This window comes from Taurulus bubalis (genome assembly GCF_910589615.1).
Source record: "Taurulus bubalis genome assembly, chromosome: 12".
In the NCBI taxonomy this organism is placed as follows: domain Eukaryota; kingdom Metazoa; phylum Chordata; class Actinopteri; order Perciformes; family Cottidae; genus Taurulus; species Taurulus bubalis.
In genome coordinates this window covers 26,274,181-26,296,263 of record NC_136600.1, presented here as the reverse complement: position 1 = coordinate 26,296,263, position 22,083 = coordinate 26,274,181, and the positions used below count along the sequence as shown (strand labels likewise).

Sequence of the window (22,083 nt, the reverse complement as noted above, 5' to 3'; positions counted from 1 at the left end):
TGATCTCCACCTTTTAGAAAAAAAGGGATGTTTGCCTTTAACTTGAGTCTCACTTGTGTTTAAAAAGCTTTTCTCTTGACTTCTCTCGTGACTGGCGTTTGAGGTCAAAGGTCATTCTCGTGTAGTTTACCCTGCTGGTTTAGGAAAACTGTATTTCTAATCCATGGAATTTTAAAGTGTTTACTTCCAGGCCTGGAAAAGTCCTTGGGAAAAAAAAAGTAAAATCCCCAAAAGTTTAGTAAAAGTCATGTAAATGTGTTATATTCATGTGTTCATGACGTTCATTTACGCTGAGTTTGAAATAATGAATATGCTTTTAAAAGAAAGACTCAAAATATAAGCAGGCATACATACAGGCATCTATATAAATGTTTGTTCTTTTAATCAAACTATTGTCTCATTTATTTGTGTCATTTAAGGTTTACTGTATGCTTTGTGTTCTCATTGTTAGTTTAAATATGACATTTACTCACTTTTCACTGTTTACACCCAGACTTCACTACATGTTTGTCATGACATTTGGGTTAAAGTCATGGAAACCTCCGGTTAGTGACGGCTGCTTTCCACTTCCAGTCCCGGTTCAGATCAACCCGCTGCAGTCGGAGTGATCAGCTGACCGCGGGGACCAATCAGAGTCAGGCGTGAGGCTCGTGGTAGAACCAGTTCTCCCAGAGCTGAACTGGTTGCGGTGGAGGGAACGCGGCTAATCCTGCAGCACATAATCCAACATGTCTCCGTTTATATATGGATGCAGATTAGAGGCGTGAGCAGCCGGTTACTTCCTGTGTGGCGCAGGTAAACAAATAGGGAGCGCTTGGTTCGATGCACTGGAGGTGGCTCTCCTTTATAGGCGTTTGTTGTTGTTTTTAAGGCTGAGCGACTCTGTAAGGACTCAGGAGCTTTTCTTTTGTAAACGCAAGATTGAACCACATTCTTGTGCCGCAGCTTGTTGGTCACTTTACATCAGTTTGTGTTGTTTTAGTTCACATTTCTTTCTCTGAAGAAGTAGAGAACTCAGATGTGTTGTTGGTTCAGGAAAAGAAAGAAAGTTTAAAAAAGAGATACAGAATTAAATCTAATCACGAAGATGTTACAACGTGGGGAATGGAGGCGATACACCTGATGCTCATTAAGATATGCATTTCCTCTCCTTTTCTCTCTCTCTCTTTCTTTCTTTCTTTCTTCTTCTTCCTTCTTCTCTCTTCTCTCCTCTCCTCTCTCTCCTCTCCTCCTTCCTTCCTCCCTCTTCTCCTCCCTTCTCTTCTCCCCTCTTCCTTCCTCCCTTCTCTCCTCTTCTCCCTCTCCTCCTTTGTTCTCCTCTTCTCCTCTCTCCCATCTTCTTTCCTCCCTCTTCTCCTTCTCTTCTCGTCTCCTCTCTTCTTTCCTCTCTCTCCTCTTCTCTCTCTCTCCTCCTCTCTCCTCACTTCCTGTTCACCAGTCATAGTTTCTCTCCTCACTTCCTTAAGTTAAGTCATAGTTCCTCTCCTCTTGGTCACATGACTGTTGATCTCAGGTGAATAAATGATGACGTCATAGTTTCAGACTTTACTGTTTTAACTCAGTCTGGTGAAGTGAACGTTTCATTTGAGGAGAGATTCTAAAAGAGACGCGTAGAATAAAATGTTTTTGATGAAATATCAACATTTGAAGCTTCACCTTTTCTGATGGAAGCGTTCCTCACGTGATGCGTTCGAGGACCTTCGGAAAGATAAACATCCGATGTGTTTTTTTACAGCTTCTGGCTGTAATGAACGTTGTAGTTTTGCTGATTTGTTTCAATCCCACCGCAGGGGTTTGGGGTTCAGAGAGTTACCAGTGCTGTTAGAATGAATATGGATGAGCTGCGTCTTCATCACTTGAATGCTTTGACGGTAGAGTACCAGCGAATGAAGACAGCCGTGTGTACAGTCAGTCCACTCAACATCTTCACTTCCTCTTTTCTGGCCACATTCCCTTTTACTCAACACGTATAAGTCACCGCTTCACTTCTTCATTTCTCAGCGGGAGGTTTAGTTTAGTTTGTCTCTAAACTAAAACACAAGCTACTTTATAGACACATTAATTGAGCTATATTCACCAATTCATAATGAGATGTGTGTTTACAGTCACACGTTCATTTCACCTGTTTAGGATTCATGTGAAGATCAGTCCTAGAAGAACTAACGGGCTGTAATAATGTTTATTATGTTATTATGTTTCCTCATGACGATTTTATGGTGCGAGCTTTAGTTTCTAGATCTTCTTCTTCTCCTCCTCCTCCCCTTTCTTCTTGTTCTTCTTCTCCTTCTCCCCTTTCTTCTTCTCCTCCTCCTCCTCCCCTTTCTTCTTCTCCTCCTCCACCTCCCCTTTCTTCTTCTTCTCCTCCTCCTCCCCTTTCTGCTTCTCCTCCTCCACCTCCCCTTTCTTCTTCTTCTCCTCCTCCTCCCCTTTCTTCTTCTTCTCCTCCTCCTCCTCCCCTTTCTTCTTCTGCTTCTCCACCTCCCCTTTCTTCTGCTTCTCCACCTCCCCTTTCTTCTTCTCCTCCTCCTCCCCTTTCTTCTTCTCCTCCTCCTCCCCTTTCTTCTTCTTCTTCTCCACCTCCTCCTCCCCTTTCTTCTTCTTCTTCTCCACCTCCTCCTCCTCCTTCTTCTTCTCCTCCTTCTTCTTCTCCTCCTTCTTCTTCTCCCCTTTCTTCTTCTTCTTCTTCTTCTCCTCCTCTCCTTTATTCTTCTTCTTCTTCTTCTCCTCCTCCTCTCCTTTATTCTTCTTCTCCTCCTTCTTCTCCTCCTCCCCTTTCTCCTCCTCCTCCTCCTCCCTTTCTTCTTCTGCGTGTTAAAACGTGTAGCTGACTCACGGTTCCTCTGGGCTCCTGGATGTGTTTGAACCTGATGATGAAATCCTCTTGATGATGAAAACAGAGTTCAGGTCTGAGCGAGTTTCCTAAAAACTAAAGACTTGAAATCTCCGTGTGATTAATGAGATATTTATTGTACTTTTATCCCTTGAAAATATTTGTTTACTGTCTTCTGGTTTTTAAGCAGTTTTCCCTCGGAGGAGATATCGGTCGAACTGAGACTTTTAAAGTAAAACGACTGTAAAGTAAAACACTAAAGTAAACCAACGGAGGAGAGCGTGTCATAAACTGATGTCTTTGGCTGCTGAGCCGTTCTTTAACACGTCGTTTTGTTCGTTATTTATCTGAAGCTGTGAAAACCATCATGATGACCGTCACCTTTCCGACGGGCCTTGAACGCATCACGCGGGACGTAGAAAATTAAACCGACGCTTTACATTGTGATCCCTCGTCAACACCTTTTATTCTTCCTGAAACTAAAGACGTTTGGATCGTGAGGTGTAGGAAGCCCCTCCAGCCAGAGCCTGGTGTAAAAGTTATCAGTGTTTATGAACCGCGATGGAAGTGGATCTGAAACTGGAGACGCGATTAGATCGCCGTTATCTCGCCTGAGTGAACAAAGTGCAGCGAGCCGGCTGCAGTAACGAACTCTAAATATTGCACTGATATTGAGCTGACTTCCTGTTACACGTGCGAGTAGAGCTTCATGTCCTCTGTTGTGTAAACAGTGGTTTTTAAAAGGATCGAGGGTTCGATTCCACAGTGTAACCGCCAACCCTTTTATCTGCCTTCAGACCGGCGGGCGGCGTGTTGAAGCAGGACGAGCTGCAGCGCTGCCTGCTGTGCAATGTTCAGGAGTTGACCTTGGACTTGTTGGTAGAGGTCGAGGGTGTTCTCCATTCTAATGTCAGGAGTTTACTCGCTCGACTTTATGGTTAAATCCCTTCATTCGTGGCGGAAGGAGGTATACCAGAAATATATCAATATTGTTGGGTTAATTTATTGGTGCTTTCAACATATTTACACAAAGAGAGTATTGGTTCAATAATCATCAGGGATGTGGACACAATGAGTCATCACTTTACTGCAAAGCAGACTTTGAAAACTCTTTGAAAAAGACGACTCTCGTGCCATATGAGGATACCAGGGTTCTAACGGCCTGGAAAACCTGGAAAAGTCATGAAATCCACTGGTCAGAATGTGTATGAACCTGTGATTTTAATATGCCAAACTCTACACGATAATATTGATGTGTTGCTTAACTCTAGTTCACAGAAACTGGGAATGAAAAGACGCATTTTAATGATCTGTGAAGCAGACAAATACGGCGGAATTAGTTTAGAGGACTTCTCCGTCTTTATTCTTCGGGTGTTGTTAAGTGTGGCTCAGCTGCAAGGGGTCATTGCTCAGATTGCTGCTTATTCCTTAATTGTCCTCGGGGGCCCGATCACATGTCGCAAAATATATATATATATAATAAAATGACATAATATAAGAATAAAATATATACATATAATATAATAAGCATTCAGTGAAACCTCTACGAAGAATAGAGTCCAATAATAAATGGATAATTCAGAAATACGTGTTTTAAAGTGAAGCTGTTCTTTTAAACTCAACACAAAAAATAAAATAAAACTACAGCCTGAAAATATTTAACTTTTCTTCTATAATTAGATTCAGGAAATGAGCTGCAGAGGAAGTCCGGAAGTATTTGTCAACTCATCCAAAACCAGTTCAGTGACTTGAAGTATGAAGTTAAGGCTACCGGATCAATAGGAGTAATAGATACTACTTCTTATTGATACTCTAATCCGTTCTTTTTGGTTGTTTTGTGAGAGAAAAACAGACGATTGAGAAAAGATGTTTGTAAACGAATACATTCTCAAGTGATTATCTGTTATTGAGTGTTTGGACATCGTTGAATTGAATGTGGCCGTGGCTGCTTATTTAATAATCATTTATTTATTTATTAATAATAATGTTTTTAACCGATAATATACAATGTCGTGAGTGGCACACAGTGTGTATAGTGCTGAAAGTTTACAATTTGGATCTATTTTTTCTCTTTTCTGGGTTTTATATCATTTTAATTGAATAAACAAAACTAATTCACAATACAACCATTTTATTGAGTTGATTAAATCTCTGAGGAAATAATCCAATAATTGGCAATGAAAGTTACATGTCTGCATAACCCATTTAGACCCTGATCTCCATGTGTCGCTTTCTCGTTTAAAGCTGATTTTTAAGGTTGTCAAATAATCTCTTTCATGAAATATTATTTATCTGAACCTAAGACAGATTTTTGCCCTCGGATTTCTATATTTTTCTTCCCGTCTTTGTTGAAACATTTGTGACGGCAGAGCAAAGAGAATGCGTGGTATTCTCTGTACGGCCAGTCTGTTTCCCCACTGGGAGTACTGGTCTGGAGCCTCCAGCCTGTGTTCATGCCTCATCTGTCTCACTGGGAGTACTGGTCTGGAGCCTCCAGCCTGTGTTCATGTCTCACTGGGAGTACTGGTCTGGAGCCTCCAGCCTGTGTTCATGCCTCATCTGTCTCACTGGGAGTACTGGTCTGGAGCCTCCAGCCTGTGTTCATGCCTCATCTGTCTCACTGGGCGCCGGTTGGACGGTTTCCTCGTCAGCAGCCTCTGTGCTGTCAGCAGCAGCTCTCCGGGTTATTAGTGTGCAGATCACTGGGGAGCCCGAGCTGCACTGGCATCTACTGGCTAATTAGCTTTGCTTTTAGCTCTGCGGTTTATGTTGAAAAGGGCAAGAAGCTAACGGTCCGACTCGCTGTGTCTCACGGTGTTCACACAGATTACTTTACTTGCCCACCCACTGCTGTTTTTCTTTCTTCTTCTTTATAGGAGTAAAACCATTTAGCTCATTTTCACTTATCAGCATCCCGTTCGTCAAATATAAAGCACTTGACTCTCTAAAACTCTCAGTAGGAGCGTAGCTTACGCCTTACGTGAGGAGCGTAACGTGAGGAGCGTAACGTGAGGAGGGTAGCTTCGCCTTACGTGAGGAGCGTAACGTGAGGAGCGTAACGTGAGGAGCGTAACTTACGCGAAGAGCGTAACTTACGCCTTACATGAAGAGCGTTATGTGAGGAGCGTAACTTACGCCTTACGTGAAGAGCGTTACGTGAGGAGCGTAACGTGAGGAGCGTAACTTACGCGAAGAGCGTAACTTACGCCTTACGTGAAGAGCGTTACGTGAGGAGCGTAACTTACGCCTTACGCAAGGAATGTAACGTGAGGAGCGTAACTTACGCCTTACGTGAGGAGCGTAACTTACGCCTTACGTGAGGAGCGTAACGTGAGGAACGTTACGTGAGGAGTGTAACTTACGCCTTACGTGAGGAGCGTAACGTGAGGAGCGTAGCTTACACCTTACGTGAGGAGCGTAACTTACGCCTTACGTGAGGAGCGTAGCTTACACCTTACGTGAGGAGCGTAACTTACGCCTTACGTGAGGAGCGTAACTTACGCCTTACGTGAGGAGCGTAACTTACGCCTTACGTGAAAATAAATAAATACGTTTTCTCTCCGGTTTCCTCCAGGTGAGGTGAAGATGGTGGACCGGCTTGCGAACAGCGAGGCCAACTCCAAGCGCATCGGGGTGGTGGAGGGCTGCTTCGGCGCGGCGGGCCAGCCACTCGCCATCCCCGGCCGCGTGCTGATCGGCGAGGGCGTCCTCACCAAACTGTGCCGCAAGAAGCCCAAGGCGCGGCAGTTCTTCCTCTGCAACGACATCCTGGTCTACGGCAACATCGTCATCCAGAAGAAGAAGTACAACAAGCAGCACATCATCCCGCTGGAGAGCGTCACCATCGCCACGGTGCCGGACGACGGCGACCTGCGCAACGGCTGGCTCATCAAGACGCCCACCAAGTCCTTCGCCGTGTACGCCGCCACCGCCACGGAGAAGTCCGAGTGGATGAACCACATCGGGAAGTGCGTGGAGGACCTGCTGCAGAAGAGCGGCAAGGCGCCGGCGGGCGAGCACGCCGCCGTGTGGGTGCCCGACTCGGAGGCCACGGTGTGCATGCGCTGCCAGAAGGTGAAGTTCACGGCCGTCAGCCGGCGCCACCACTGCAGGAAGTGCGGCTTCGTGGTGTGCGGGCCGTGCTCGGAGAAGAAGCACCTGCTGCCCAGCCAGTCGTCCAAGCCGGTGCGCGTCTGCGAGTACTGCTTCCTGCAGCTGACGGCGGGAGGCCTGGCGCCGCACTCGGACTCCTTCAGCCGACTGGGGTCAAAGTTCAACAACATGTCGGACGAGGACGACGACGAGGACGACAGCAGCGACTGAGGAGCCGGGACCGGCCGAGGGAATCCTTCTTCTCCTTCTTCTTCTTTTGTCGTCGTTTCCTTCTCCTCCCAGATGATGGAGATTAACGGAGGATTAATTCACTAACTCTTCAAACCAAAAAATATTTTACTTCTTCCTCGAACTGCAGCCGGGATCAATATTCTCCTCACAGCTGTGGAATGTGGAATCAAGTGGGAGACCAGCACACTTCTTCTTCTCCTTGACTCTTGATTGGGCTGCGATTCGTCACTACAGAACACCACGGTGCTAATGAGAAAATTCTTCCTCCTCCTTCTCTCTCTTCTTCTTTATGTCCAGGCCTGCACAAGGTGATTGCTTGTTATATCTGCAGGGAAAAGCAAATGTTTGACCTTCCATCTCTTCTGTCCTTCAGGTGCTTTTAGAAGTTGGTATTTTTCTGCCCTATTTTGTAAATTTGTCTCCAGCAAAATGTCCCTTTTTTATTTTTTTTTTATATATATATATATATATATATATATATATATATATATATATATATATATATATATAAATATAAATAAATAATAACAAAATGTAGATATGATGCTAAACACACAGCTCTTTCTCTTGCTTCTGACAAATCAGCTGAAGCTTGTTTAGCCCCACAAAAAGAAAACCTAACTACCGGTTGCCTTTTCCGTCACGTAGTGCCTTGGAGGAAACGGAGCCCATCCGTCAGGAAGTTTATTGGTTGATTGACACAAGCTGCAAAAAACAGGGACTTCATGACGGTTTGACTGTGAGATACATTACACAGACGTGTGTGTGTGTGTGTGTGTGTGTGTGTGTGTGTGTGTGTGTGTGTGTGTGTGTGTGTGTGTGTGTGTGTGTGTGTGTGTGTGTGTGGGGAGATACACAAAGGATGGGTTCAGTTTTGGTGAACGTTTGTTTTTCTTCTTTCTTTTCTTGGCGACCTGTAATCGGAAGTTTTTCCCTGAAACCTGCGTCTACTTCCTGCCACATAGTGCTCCTCACACTAGAAGGTTCTGGATGACTGAGTTCACCGGCTGGGTTTAATTTTTTTTCCGCGAAGCCCAGTGAGGACGTCGAGGGCGACGGCCGTAATTACAGGTTCAGTCGGGGAAGAAATGGGTCGGTCAGTTTACACAGAAACGCTCCTGCTGTTACTAAGAAACCAAAACCTGCACACATGTGATGATGGTGATGGTGAGGAGGAGGAGGAAGAGGAGGTTGTGGTAATTTAGCAGTGAGTCAATACAAAGATAATTCAGTCGTTGAGTGGAAAGACTGAAGCTCTTGGTCTGTTCTTCTTCTGCACTAGAATAAGGTAGACTGTGATTGGTCGTTTCTGTGTCACATGACATGCGGTGCGCGCATATATTATATCTATATATATATATAATATCGATATAAAATATATAATTATATATTTTATATTGATATAGTTTAAATATTTATATATATATAACTAGTTATATGTTTAAATATTTATTTTATATATATATATATATATATATATATATATATATATATATATATATATATATATATATATAACATAAGAGATCAGATGTTGAGAAGTCTTTTTTTTTTTTGTTAATCACATGATTTAGTTTCATCATGATTTGTGTAATAGTTTAACTGGAGGAAGAAACGCTCGTCTTCCCATCAGTGACTTGTCTGCTGCTCTCTGTCACTAAACAAACGCACCCTCTCTGTCTTTGCTGAACTCTTGCGTAATCTCACAGGTGTGTGTGTGTGTGTGTGTGTGTGTGTGTGTGTGTGTGTGTGTGTGTGCGGCTTGAGGAGGAGAACTGAGTGAGCTTCATTCCTCATATCTCGGCCGTTGTTCCTCCAAAACCGTTGAAATCAATCAGCCAATGATTCCTTTGTTGTTTCATGTTTTTGTGACATAAATCTACTTTCTGCACGTCTTTGTGTTCAAAGCGCCGGCGCGTCTCTCTTCAGCTGTAATTCATCACACTTCAGGTTTTCCTCAAATAAAGCTCCACTTTAAATCTTTTTTTTTACCAGAAATGTTCTCAGAAGTTTCTTGGAAAATTATGTTTAGCATCAAAATCCTTAAAAATAAAATAAATAAACCGACTAATTGGCTAAAGAAATGTTAGTAACCGCTCTACGAGTTTGTCGACTAACGGATTCGTTAATTCTTTTCTCCACAAACGCTTTAAATCTTGTGTTCATTAGTCATTAAAAGTCTTTCAGCATGAAATTAGACGGTTTAAAAAAAGTTAAAATATCCTCAACTCTCGTCAATGTCACGCTTTGGCCAATCAGATCGAGCGAGAGGCGGGCTTTACAACATTTTACAACGATCTCACAAATGAACAGACGCGTCACAAAATGAATCGACAGGATTTCCACCTGAAAACTGTAATAGAAAAAAAAAAAGTAAACTGATTGAATCTCCCAGTAGAAACATAAATAGACACAAATAAACAAAGTGCAAATGCAAAATAAAGAACACTTGTTTTTTGTTGTTTTTCTGACATGAAACTGCAGATTTAGTGTTTCATTTCAGAACTCTAGTCTGATCAATAACTCGACAGCTCAGAGAGAGAATCTGTAGTTTGCTTTATTTTAGGGTAAAATGTCCTTTTTTTTTGTGTGTAGTTTTTTGTTTTGGTTTAACGTTCTAAAACTTATCAATTTGCATTCCAGGCATCAAATTGTTCCTGTTTATCTGGTGCTTTGTCTTCAGAGCTTATATATATATATATATATATATATATATATATATATATATATATATATATATATATATATATATATATATATATATATATATATATATATATATATATATATGAGAATATACGGGGAGATTTGCAATAACATGTTCAATCCGATAATAATAATGAATGAGTGAATTGTACGAGTAGAGACGAGCACATTGTGGAGATCAAACGTCTTCATCTCTTCTTCAGATGAATTATCTTGTGCGGTTTACTTCTTTCCGAGGTGGCAGCGAACGCCTCGTCTGAACTCAAAGCAGCAGAGCGCAGAAGAAAAGAGACGTTTCCTTAAAAAAAACATATACAAAATGTTCTTTAGTTTTACAGATTTAACGTCGACGAAAGCAAAAGAAAACATGGTCACTAACCCGCTGTTCTTTATACTCGCTGTGGTGACGATGATGATGATGATGAAGATGTGGGAGGCGGCCTCAGGATTGCACTTAGCGAAGTCGGCACAATGACTTTGATCGGATCCACAGCGACTCTGCTGGATGTTTTTAAAACAAAGCTTCATGTTTTTATCCTTTTCTTTTGTACATTTGTACAGAATTAGTTTTGGGTTCATTTGTTGTTGTACAGTTACGATCGGCTCTGACATGACGCCGTTTCCTCCTCTTCCTCCTCCTCTTCCTCCCGTCACATGTCGGCAGCAGCTGACTGCGTTGTGTGTTCTGCGTTCAACGACCTCTGTTCCTTCTGTTGGAGCTCGTGTTGCGTTTACACGAGTAACGTAAACGGGAACTTTCTCCCGATTTCGTTAAATAAACGTCTGTAAACGGCGTCGGGGGTTTCTTCACGACGAAGGCTAAAGTCGGAATAATGAATAAGTAAATAAAGTAAAAACGTAAGAAAAAGCTTCCAGGACACACAGATTTCACAGTGGTGTTTTTTTTAGGGTTACCTGAACGCATCACACGCGTCTCCTAAACTAATCGGGTTCTTCTCGCTGATCGTGTAAATTTAAACTTTTTCTTTCTCTCTGGTGACGTTATGTACACAGAAAGGGGCGGGGCTTCTTCTTCCAGCCGTTCATTCATGTGAAAGTTTGACTTTCGAGTATAAAATGACCCAGATTTTCCTCATTTTTGGGTTCTTAAAGCGCACTAGCGTTTTCTTTAGCCCCGCCCACTCCCTCCAGCAGCTCGGTCCAGCCTCGCATAACAATAATAGCAATAATAATAATAAATAAGGGATATTCTTTTGATCGTACTGGGAAGTTTATTCGCCTCCAAAAAATTAATTATCCTCAATGGGGGAGAGAAAGGTATTTTTGGGGCCCGATGACATCACATGACGAAACCAGGAAGTTGTGATTAGCGTTTATGTAAAATTAGCCTGTTAGCTTGGCGAGAATTGTTTATTTTCACTATAATTTCATCCATCATTTACTCGATGACAGAAAGTTTGACGATGTTTTCACATCCGTCTCCAGTTTCAACCCATTGAGCAGAAACGACAATGAATGGAAGTCAAGGGCACGGAAACAGAGTTCTTTTATTCGGAGTTTAAACGTTTTCAGGCGACTTCGTTGGATTGAAGCTGCAGATGCTGAGACGTGTTGAGACGACATGAATGAGGAGGAGGCGGCGTGTGCGACGGCTGAAAGGGATCATCGGGTTTTATTTGGGTTTTGTTGATTTAATTGTTTTGTCTTTTTTTCATTTTAATTCTTTTGTTTAAAAGCTTCTAAACAAAAAGGGCTTCAATCAGAATGTAAGCAGCATATCTTTGTTTGATACTAATTCCTTCAGAAATCTTTGAGTATATATTATATATAAATAATGTTTTGCTTAAAGAACGGACTCTTTCGTGTCGTGTTTTCATTTAGATTATTACGATATCGATATTAGATTCATGAAGTTGCTGTGTGACTTAAAGTTTATGTAAAATATAACAAAACTGGTGTATTTAGATTTTTATTTATTTACTAAAAAACAAATGTACCTCAGATGAGCCACGAAATAATGAATGAAATCTTACTAATCTTATTTTAAACATAAAAGAAAACATTATAAAATGAGCTGTAAACATTTACAGTAATAAGCTAAATCAATAAATATAAAAAACACACGTCCTTCCTCTATTCTATTACTCTGAGCTTAATGAGTGTGTAACTTTAACTTTAGTTTAAACTTAAATGTTAAGATAATTACCGTCATGTTTGATTATTAAAGAACCTCAAAGAAGGAAACTGAATATAATGTGATATAATATGTAAAATATAATAACAGTCGCTTTTATTTTCCTGCTTTTGATTGATGGCTGAAAATTCACTGATTTATCTCCTAATTGATTTTATTCATAATTAATTTGTCACGTATTTTTCTCGATGAGTCGTTTTTGTATTTTTAATAAAACGTCAAGACGAGAATGAAAAACCTCACTTTAAAAAAAAAATGGTAAAAATTCCATAGTGGTAAATCAAATGCCAGTTATTGCAGGTTAATTAAAGAACTTGTAGATTAAAATATGTCCACATGTGAGTCAGTAAATATGTTAAATCCGGACAAACAAACTGTTTATGTGGCTTAAACTCACTCAAAAAGAAAAGTTATTCTTATTAAAAGTGTTTCATAAAGTCTCAGTTGGAGCCAATCGGCTGCTTTTTTATTAAACTTTGAAGGAAGCCGTTGTGCAGACGTCACAGTCGGCCTTCAGAATTAGAGCATTTATTAATATAAACTCAAATAAATAAATAAATTATGAATCAAGTCACAAACCCGACTGCAGTCAGGGCTAATGAGTGAATTTTCATATTTTAAAGGTCATTTAAAAAAAGAGACGGCATTGCATTTTATATATATATATATATATATATATATATATATATATATATATATAGATTTTATGTCATATTGGTTTCAGATTTCCTCGTGAGGAAGTTATTTAATATAATATTAATACTCTGTTAAGCAGAGAAGTTGAGACAGATGAGCTCCATCTGGAGAAAGTATGTTAAATAATTATGCTCATACGTCGACAAAGATAAAATAATTAGTGTATATGAATATAATATGTAATGTGTCACTGACCGGCATCAGGAGGACCTGAAATACTTCAGGTACATTTTGCTGATGAGGGACGACACGGACTAAAACTAACATTTTAAGAACTAGCTAGCTGGAGGTAAGACACCTGGCTGATGGTAAGACAGCTGGAGGTAAGACACCTGGCTGATGGTAAGACAGCTGGAGGGAAGACACCTGGCTGATGGTAAGACAGCTGGAGGGAAGACACCTGGCTGATGGTAAGACAGCTGGAGGTAAGACATCTGGCTAATGGTAAGACACCTGGCTGATGGTAAAACAGCTGGCTGATGGTAAGACACCTGGCTGATGGTAAGACACCTGGCTGATGGTAAGACAGCTGGAGGTAAGAGGTATCTTTTAAATAAATTACATCATATGTTCACTTCTCAACGTGAACGTGATTTGTCTCTCGTGTTTAATCCTGAACATTCTGTTCTGAAACAAAATGCCACGAATAACCAGGCCGAGCTTCAACACTCATCCTGTGAGGAAGTTAAAATAACTTCTAAGTATGACCAACAGCAGCCGGAGGATTCGAGTTCTGTCTCGACTTTAAAGTTCACAGTGCGACTGACGGTTGATCTGAAAGAGCGGCGGCCATTACTGATGATGATGATGATGATGATGATGATGGAGGATAATAGCAGTAATCACGGCGGTTATTTTAAGAGCGACTACAGCAGCTACATTACAGCGGAGCTGGAGGACGAAGCTGCGGGTCAAACGGGCAGCAGCTACTCTGCAGCAGCTGTATATATATATATATATATATATATATATATATATATATATATATATATATACATACTTGTATACAATTATAATAATAAAATGTTTTAAACGTTAAACTTTATATTTTTCATTGAACAATCGGACAAAGTCAAAGTAAAGTAAGAAATAAGAGATCATATAATCATATGAGACTGTGGAGAAGAAGCAGCTCATGAATGCAGTTTTAAAAATAACCTATATATATATATATATATATATATATATATATAAAACTTGTATTTCGGGAGGCAACAATGAGTCGATTCTGAGGGGATCAAACCGTCGACCCTCCTCACAGTCTCACACGAAATGACTTTTTTCTTATTGTATTTTTCTTTACATGAAAGCTGAATAGTAGCCGGTTATTACGGCGGCCGCATCTCATTCTAATTAATCTCAAGACTCAAACTGTTCTTTTGTGTCGGGCTTCAGCAGCTTTGCTCACTTCCCCTGCAGGCCGAGCTCCATTCTGCTTGGCCCCAAATTAGCTTTAAAAATAAGAAAGATCTGCGTCTTCGCTGCCCGTCTTCTGCACACTTTTTAACTTCTCAAAGTTATTTTATTTAAAACTCCAGTTGCAGCCACTACATCTCCTGGCGTCCATGTTGGAAACAAACGCGTTTTAATTAGTGCAGTTTGAATACTTTCATTGCACCAACACAATAAATATTACATCAGAACCTTTATCAGTAAATCATGAAAAATAATCTCTTTATTTGAACAAAATGTGTAAAAATAATTAAGAGGATTATTTGACTTGTTGGCTAAGCGCTAGCACGTGCTAATAAATTAGCTCCGCCCAGTGTCCCTCTGATGGTATCTTCCCTGGGTCCTAGTGTCCCACCATTTAAAGCAACCACTGAGTACATTGTGTAGTTCATGACCAGTGTTGGGGTAGTTACTCAGAAAAAGTAACTAGTTACACGTTACTAGTTACTTCTGAAAATTGTAACTCGATTACTTTACTAGTTACTGTATTTGAAAAGTAACTTCACTACTAGTTACTTCACTTCAAATTCACCCAAATTAACTGCAAAGATACATGGACAAACATCATGTCCCTTTCGTCACTTTATTTTCAATTTTCAATAATAATTTATTATTATTAATTCATATAATTTCCAATAATAATAATCGCACGAGTCACACGACACTTCCTGCATGAACAATCTACCGTAAACGTCGGGTTACGAGCCGCTACTACCTTCGGTCAGAGTCCCCGTTAGCTCCCCGCTGTAGCCGGCTGGGGCTCCTGCTAGCGCTCCGTCACTTCCCTGCTAACTTCCGCTAGCTCTCCGTTAACTTCCGCTAGCTCTCCGTTAACTTCCGCTAGCTCTCCGTTAACTTCCGCTAGCTCCCCGAAAACCACCGAAGGTAGCGGGACCAGGCTCGACACCCGACTTGGGCAGAGGGGTCGCGGGCAGTAGCAGCAGCAGCAGCGGGCAGTAGCAGCAGCAGCAGCGGGCAGTAGCAGCAGCAGCGCTAGCTAGCAGCTTGTTGCTATTGTTCATGCAGGAAGTGTCGTGTAACTCGCGCGCCACTAAAAGAGAACTTTTTGGACTGGTACAAATGTCTTGAGTAACGCAGGAAAGCACGTTACTGAGGTCTAGTAAAGTAGTGTAGTTACCAATATTGTGAGTGTAATGCGTTACTTTACTTCGTTACCTATAATAGTAATATCGTTATTGTAATCAGTTACTTTGTAACTCGTTACCCCCAACACTGTTCATGACCATTGTATTTATAATGTATTTGTTTATTTACAAGAATGTTTACCTGTTGGTTTCACATCGTATTCCATCACGTCATCGTTACAGATGAAAGGCACACAGCCGTTGAAATGAAAGGTTATTGTCATACATTCTCTAGATTATAGCAGCCGCTTGAAGAGAAATCTTGTTTTTCCACATTTTTCAAACCTTTAAGTGTTGAACGAGTTTCATGCAGGAAGAAAACACTCCTCCGGTATGTAGTGAGTGTTTGTGTGTGAATGCATAATGAGGAGCTTTCAGGCTTAATAAGAGTCTCTGATGTGTCTTCTCTCTGCTTAATGTAAGCGCTCTTTGTTCATGAGCGTTATGTAACGCTGTGAGGTCGCCCTGCTGTCTGTCAGACTCAAGAGGAATGAAAGGTATTCCTTTTCACAGCAGAGAATTACAACATTAAGGATGTGTTGTGTCTTGAGACTGTGAATATTTGGAAAGGGTTTTTATGATGTGCAGTCGCTCCAGAAACATTTAAGCATTAACTGTAATGAACATTAATAAAAAAAATATAATAATAATTTAGTCTGATAAATTCAATATGTTTTAACTTGTAGCTCCATCTGTTATTTTAATGTGTAAGATTGATCTAACATTTAAATATCAATATTGTCAGATTTATTAAAAGACTTGATCCATTGCTGCAAATATTTATCTTCATTTATTTTAATTGTTAAACATGAATTGCTTTGTCTGTAAAATATCTGACAAAAGTAAAAGAAGAAGGACCAGGTCTCAAGAGGACCAGGTCTCAAGGGGACCAGGTCTTAATGGGACCAGGTCTTAAGAGGATCAGGTTTTAAGGGGACCAGGTCTTAAGGGGACCAGGTCTTAGGGGGACCGGGTCTTAAGGGGACCAGGTCTCAAGAGGATCAGGTTTTAAGGGGACCATGTCTTAAGGGGACCAGGTCTCAAGAGGATCAGGTTTTAAGGGGACCAGGTCTTAAGGGGACCAGGTCTTAGGGGGACCGGGTCTTAAGGGGACCAGGTCTCAAGAGGATCAGGTTTTAAGGGGACCAGGTCTCAAGAGGATTAGGTCTCAAGAGGACCAGGTCTCAAGGTTAATTACCTAAAACATCCTCAAACTAAATTTCCAATTTATATTAAATTATTCATATTAGGTATGTTAATCTTGGAACTTAAACGTGTGTGTGTGTGTGTGTGTGTGTGTGTGTGTGTGTGTGTGTGTGTCAGTGAAGGTTGAAGGTGGTCTGTTGCACGTAATGTTATGAATAACTGAATGTTTTGCGGCCGCCTGTCTGGACCATGATGTGTTTTATTCAGCTTCCCTGAACCGGCTCGACCCGCTCGTCATACGGCCGAGACTAGAATACTAATATTGTAGTACTAATACTGTAGTACTATTGGTACAACTAGAAGCAGCAACTCTGCAGAAATACCAGGTTTAAAACTCAATGAATACACGTGCAAAAAAAACTAAAGAATCTGCACAGCATTGAAATGTTTATTTAAAATTGAATGTCAGTGTTATGAATTATGTCATTTCAATGAGTCGCCCCCTAGTGGTCAGGAGAGAGAATGCAGCTTTAACACATGAAGCATAGACTTCTATACAACCAGAGGAGTCACCCCCTGGTGGTCAGAAGAGAGAATGCAGCTTTAACACATAAGGCATATACTTCTATACAACCAGAGGAGTCGCCCCCTGGTGGTCAGGAGAGAGAAGTAGAGTCATCACAACATCGGTGTTAATGTTCATTTTTTTTATTTGTCTTCTCTCAGGAGAATGTTTTCCTCTGATGGCAGGAGACAAAGTTACTGCAGGAAAACAGGAGGAGAGCTAGTACCGTTAGCAGCACCGCTAACGGAGAACCAGCGGAGGGTTTACTTCAGTTACAAGGTGATGCATTCAGGCTGCGCTCAGTGAAAATGAGTACAGGCTGAAGGTAAATGATAAACAGCTCTTAGCTCATTGTCACACTTCATTGACACCAAGAACGACTATAAAATATATCTTTTATTTACTTAAACCACTTTAATAAACGACTATAAATGACTAACAAAATAAAAGGATACGTATTGATAAGGCTCATCCAAGATGAAACGGTCTCCTTGAGATTTTCTTCCCATGTCGAGTTTAAATTGAAAAGCTGTGACTGTACATCTGTGACCTCTTCTCAGGAAACACACAACTTTGAGACATACAACTGGTCTATAGCCACATACGATCAGAACCCTGAGTTTTGTGATCCGTTATCTCGGATTGTCCGATTCTCACGTGGCTTCAGACCAGTTGTATGTCTCAAAGTTGTTTCCTGTGAAGAGGTCACAGATGTAGTCACAGTTTTTCAATTTAAACTCAACATGGGAAGAAAATCTCAAGGAGACAGTTTTTCTTTCTTCCAGAGAAGCGTTGCCTTCATGACGCTAGTCGCCAGCAGAGCAAGAGGGTCAGAGGTCACAGGAGATGTTTATTGTGCTTTAATAATCAAACCGTGTGGCGAAGAGCTCAAGGTCTGGAGGCGGAGCTAAAAGAAGCAAAGATGTCTCTAAGAAGAGAAGATGTTTGTTGTGTTGACGCTCTGTTGCATCTGCTGCCTCGGTGGTTCGGTTCATTGACGTCAGCACTTATTGAACTGGAGGAATATATATATATATATTTTAAATTATTATATATAATAAATAATAAAAAAATATATATATTTTGTTTTAATAATTATATATAGTAAATAAATAAAAATATAATAATACAAAATATTAAAAAAACAATATATATACATAAAATTAAATAAAAAAATCATAATATATATTATTGTATGATTTTATATTTAAATGTTGACATGGTTTATCTAGGTCGTGATGCCGTATAGAATGAAGGCTTCAGGAATACAGTCGGTCTTTCATTATAAAAAGTTTAATATATCTCCTTACAGTATTACAATAACATTTCTCCTCCTCAGCCGGCAGCCGATTGGTCGACCCAGTCCCACACGTGGACGGATCCGTCCCCGGCCGCAGACAGCAGCGTCCTCGGCCGCTCGGGATGCCAGACGTGGGCGGTGACGAAGACGTCCTCGTCTTCGTCACCGGCCTGCGAGGAGACGGCGTGACCGCGGTGCTCGAACATCGGCTCGACGTCCCGCGGCTCCGACGTCCAGACCGACGTGTTGTAGATCCGAACCGCTCCACTGAACCCTGCAGGGAGGGAGGACTTAACACAGCTACACAACAGGACTACACAACAGGACTACACAACAGGACTACACAACAGGACTACACAACGAACCGCTCCACTGAACCCTGCAGGGAGGGAGGACTTAACACAACTACACAACAGAACTACACAACTACACAACAAATGTGTTGTGTAGCTGTAACAAGTGGTGTGTAGTTGTGTTACTGTAACAGGTGTTGTGTAGCTGGAACAGGTGTTGTGTAGCTGTGTTACTGTAACAGGTGTTGTGTCGTTGTGTTACTGTAACTGTTGTGTAGCTGGAACAGGTGTTGTGTCGCTGTGTTACTGTAACTGTTGTGTAGCTGTGTCTCTCATTTTTCGACTCAGATTCAAACTCTCGATGTGCAGTTAAGTTCATGTTATTATTTGAGCAGAACGAAGCCAACACTTCCCTTTGTTTCCAGTCTTTATGCTAAGCTAACACTTCCCTTTGTTTCCAGTCTTTATGCTAAGCTAACACTTCCCTTTGTTTCCAGTCTCTATGCTAAGCTAACGCTAACTCACCCGACACGGCGATGCAGTCGTCCAGCGCCGGCGCCCACGACACGCTGACCTCCGGGTCGCGGCGACCCGATCGGACGTCCAGCCGAGCTCGACCCACCGCGGCTCCGGGGCTCCTCAGGTCCGAAACCACGGCCTGGCCGGACGAGGACAGTCTGAGGACGCCGCGGGACGCCGCGTCCGTCCACCAGAGGGCGCACTCGCCCGGAGACGCCGGCGCCGGGTGAAGCTGAGCGGCGGCAGACGTCCGCGTGTCGGCGACGTAGACGTTGCCGTTGGAGCCGCCGGCGAGGAAGACGGAGTCGCTCACGAACTGCAAAGAACTCAGAGGCTCGTCGGAGGTCGTCTCTGTGGGACGGAGACACAGGAGGTCTGAAGGAGCGCCGGGCCGGTGGTTCGATGCTTATCCACCGGCGGAGACAGCTAGTGATTAATAATGTGACTAATATTAACCGTTACCCAGCGTGTAGAGAATCTGACCCGAGGTCAGCTGAGTCAGCTGGACGTCGGCGGTCTGAGCGCCGTGAAGGACCTGGGACGAGAGTCGAGCTGCGATCCGGCAGCCTCCTCCTGAACCACTCCTCTTCTTCGTCGTCCTCTTCCTCCCCTCGACGCGCCCCGTCAACCGGATCCCGTCTGTCATTGGACGATAAGACGACCAATCGCATCGCGAGAAAACACAACGCGTTTGAAGAAAAGAAAGAAAGAAAAGGACAGAAGGTGTTCTGGAAACATTAATGAATGAATAAACGTCGTCTTTTCTTCGGGGGACCTGAACTCACCGCTGTCGTCTCCTCCGACGCTCCACACCTGCAGGTCGGAGCTCAGCCCGTCGTTGGTGACGACACACCTGCAGGAACAACAACAACAACAACAGGAAGTGAGTCTCTGCTGGAGGTCTTACTAGGACACTAAACACTTCCTGAGTCACATGACTTTGACACATGCACACAATTATTTTATTGTTTAAATCCATTAATTGTTTGTTATTAATAATTCAGAGAAAGAGAGAAATATTCATCAAGATGCATTTAATCTAAAAAAAATTGATTAATGGTTGATTAATTTTATTTCAATCAACTAATTGATTAATTGAATGCTTGCCTTGACTCTAATATTGATAAGAGTAAAATTTAATTAACATGAAAAGTCAATAAATGTGTATTTGTACTGTCTGTTTTTAATGTTTAAGTTCATATAAACGCTATTTTCTTCTTTCTGATATTTATGAAAGATAGATATTTAATTAGAAAATGTATATTTATGCAATTACTGTGTGTATGTCCATCTATATACTCTATGCACTTGTGTGAGTATATATGTATATTATATACATATATATTATCATTACATATTATATATATATATATATATATTTATTTATTCATATATATATATTTATTCATATAAAAGTTGTATTTTACATATATTTTAGAACATTTTGTTAGAATATATTTTGTATGTAAAAGTTATTGTGACTAAATAAATGAGGAAAACATTATTTACAAAAAATGTACTGCATGCATATTTCATAACAATGTAAGAAGGAAAGTACAACAACATCAACAAAGTAAAATGAATAAAAACAGTGAACGCACCGTGACCCTGGGACGCGTGTGAGGCAGCGGACCGGCCCGTCCGTGAACCCACCGTGGACCACTTTGAAGTCCCGTTGTGCACAGAGACCCTGAACACAACACACTATCAATAAATCACACAAATTCAAAAAGAAATAAACACAACCTTGGGATGATTTCTCACCTTATTCTCCTCGGCGAACAGCTTCAGCGGTAAGAGCAGCTCCAGGATTTCATTTCTAGCCGGAGCGTATCCTGCCACACACACGGCTGGGAACAGTAAGAAACCACGTTTAATGTGACTTTAAATGCACCGCTCGTGCCATCTGATGACTTCTGAATTGTAATATGTGAATGTGATATTTCCAGATAATAAAGTGAAGTGTATGAACTCACTCCTCCCTGACGTCCACTCCAGGACCCGGGTGGGACGCTCCAGCTGATACACATGAAGGTCTTTGTACCTGAAGAGACGGACAGGTGTGGAGGACGGGACCAATTATGCAGCAATATTATATTTATAAGCTATAAACGTGTAGCAGGAGCTGCAGAGGAGAGATTTTATGAATGGAGTCTGGGTTTGGGGATGTTTTACTCTACAGCTTCACTTTAAATCACATTATAACATTAAAATACTACTTTAATGTATATTTCAATGTGTTTTGTTCTGCACTTTTACCTTTGATACCAGACTCCCTTCAGAAAAATAAAACATTGATACTTTCCTACTTTTCCTAAACACAAATACCTTATCTATAACATAAGAATTCTGTTTTCTTAATTTTATAAATAAAGATAAAGTAGTTTTTCTCCACTACTGAGCTTCATCTTTCGGGAATTTCAAAGTGTGGTTAAAGCCGAACGGACACGTGTCGGAACCAGACGCAGGTTTGAGTTAATAATCGTTTAGAAGCGACGCGCAGCTGCGGAGAGAAGAAGAAACTCAACTTTAAAGGTTAAAACAAAACAAATCTCACGTCTTCAGCGACTCGATGAACCAGTCGTCTAACACATCATTAGAGTCGGTTTCCTCCATCTCTGCCATCAGCGCGACCTGAGTCTGTTGAGGTTTCACTTCCGGTTTGCCGCGCGCGCTGAGGAAACAGCGACCCCTGCTGGACCGGAGCGACATCGTTTATTTACCTTTTAAAAGGAAGAAAGAGGGAACTGCTCCCTTGTTTTATATTTATATTCACTACATTCAACAGACAGACAGCACATTATAATTTAATATTCGTTCAATGGATTTTGTTTTAATCCAAACCATTAAAAAGCAAATGTAAAAAATAAAGAATATTTAAGGATAATGTACGAAAAAAATGTAATAAGTAGCTCAACATTGTTAGTTTAAA

The 22,083-nt window shown here is 41.3% G+C and overlaps 2 protein-coding genes across 2 annotated transcripts; one reads left to right on the top strand and one right to left on the bottom strand.

Moving 5' to 3' along the window:
* Positions 1-6,409: 6,409 nt before the first annotated feature.
* Positions 6,410-7,603, top strand: plekhf2 (pleckstrin homology domain containing, family F (with FYVE domain) member 2). The gene has a single exon (XM_079227895.1). The coding sequence runs from the start codon at positions 6,416-6,418 to the stop codon at positions 7,151-7,153; it is 738 nt and encodes a 245-aa protein (XP_079084021.1). The 5' UTR covers positions 6,410-6,415; the 3' UTR covers positions 7,154-7,603.
* A 10,719-nt stretch (positions 7,604-18,322) lies between these two features.
* On the bottom strand, positions 18,323-21,775 carry wdr73 (WD repeat domain 73). Its single transcript, XM_079227630.1, has 8 exons — positions 21,709-21,775; positions 21,128-21,195; positions 20,916-21,001; positions 20,753-20,841; positions 19,937-20,004; positions 19,614-19,790; positions 19,158-19,502; positions 18,323-18,613 (listed from the first exon to the last, which is right to left on the bottom strand). The coding sequence occupies exons 1-8, from the start codon at positions 21,765-21,767 to the stop codon at positions 18,375-18,377; spliced, it is 1,131 nt and encodes a 376-aa protein (XP_079083756.1). The 5' UTR covers positions 21,768-21,775; the 3' UTR covers positions 18,323-18,374.
* Between the last annotated feature and the right edge of the window lie 308 nt (positions 21,776-22,083).

What these genes read in the sequence shown, in the direction of transcription:
- plekhf2 (XM_079227895.1), top strand. Translation starts at nt 6,416, where the DNA reads ATGGTGGACCGGCTTGCGAACAGCGAGGCCAACTCCAAGCGCATCGGG.
- wdr73 (XM_079227630.1), bottom strand. Translation starts at nt 21,767, where the DNA reads ATGGAGGAAACCGACTCTAATGATGTGTTAGACGACTGGTTCATCGAG. An exon ending in TTCATCGAGTCGCTGAAGAC is followed by an intron (nt 21,196 to 21,708) that starts GTGAGATTTGTT and finishes CCGTCTCTTCAG; the next exon opens with GTACAAAGACCTTCATGTGT. An exon ending in GGAGTGGACGTCAGGGAGGA is followed by an intron (nt 21,002 to 21,127) that starts GTGAGTTCATAC and finishes TACTGTTCCCAG; the next exon opens with CCGTGTGTGTGGCAGGATAC.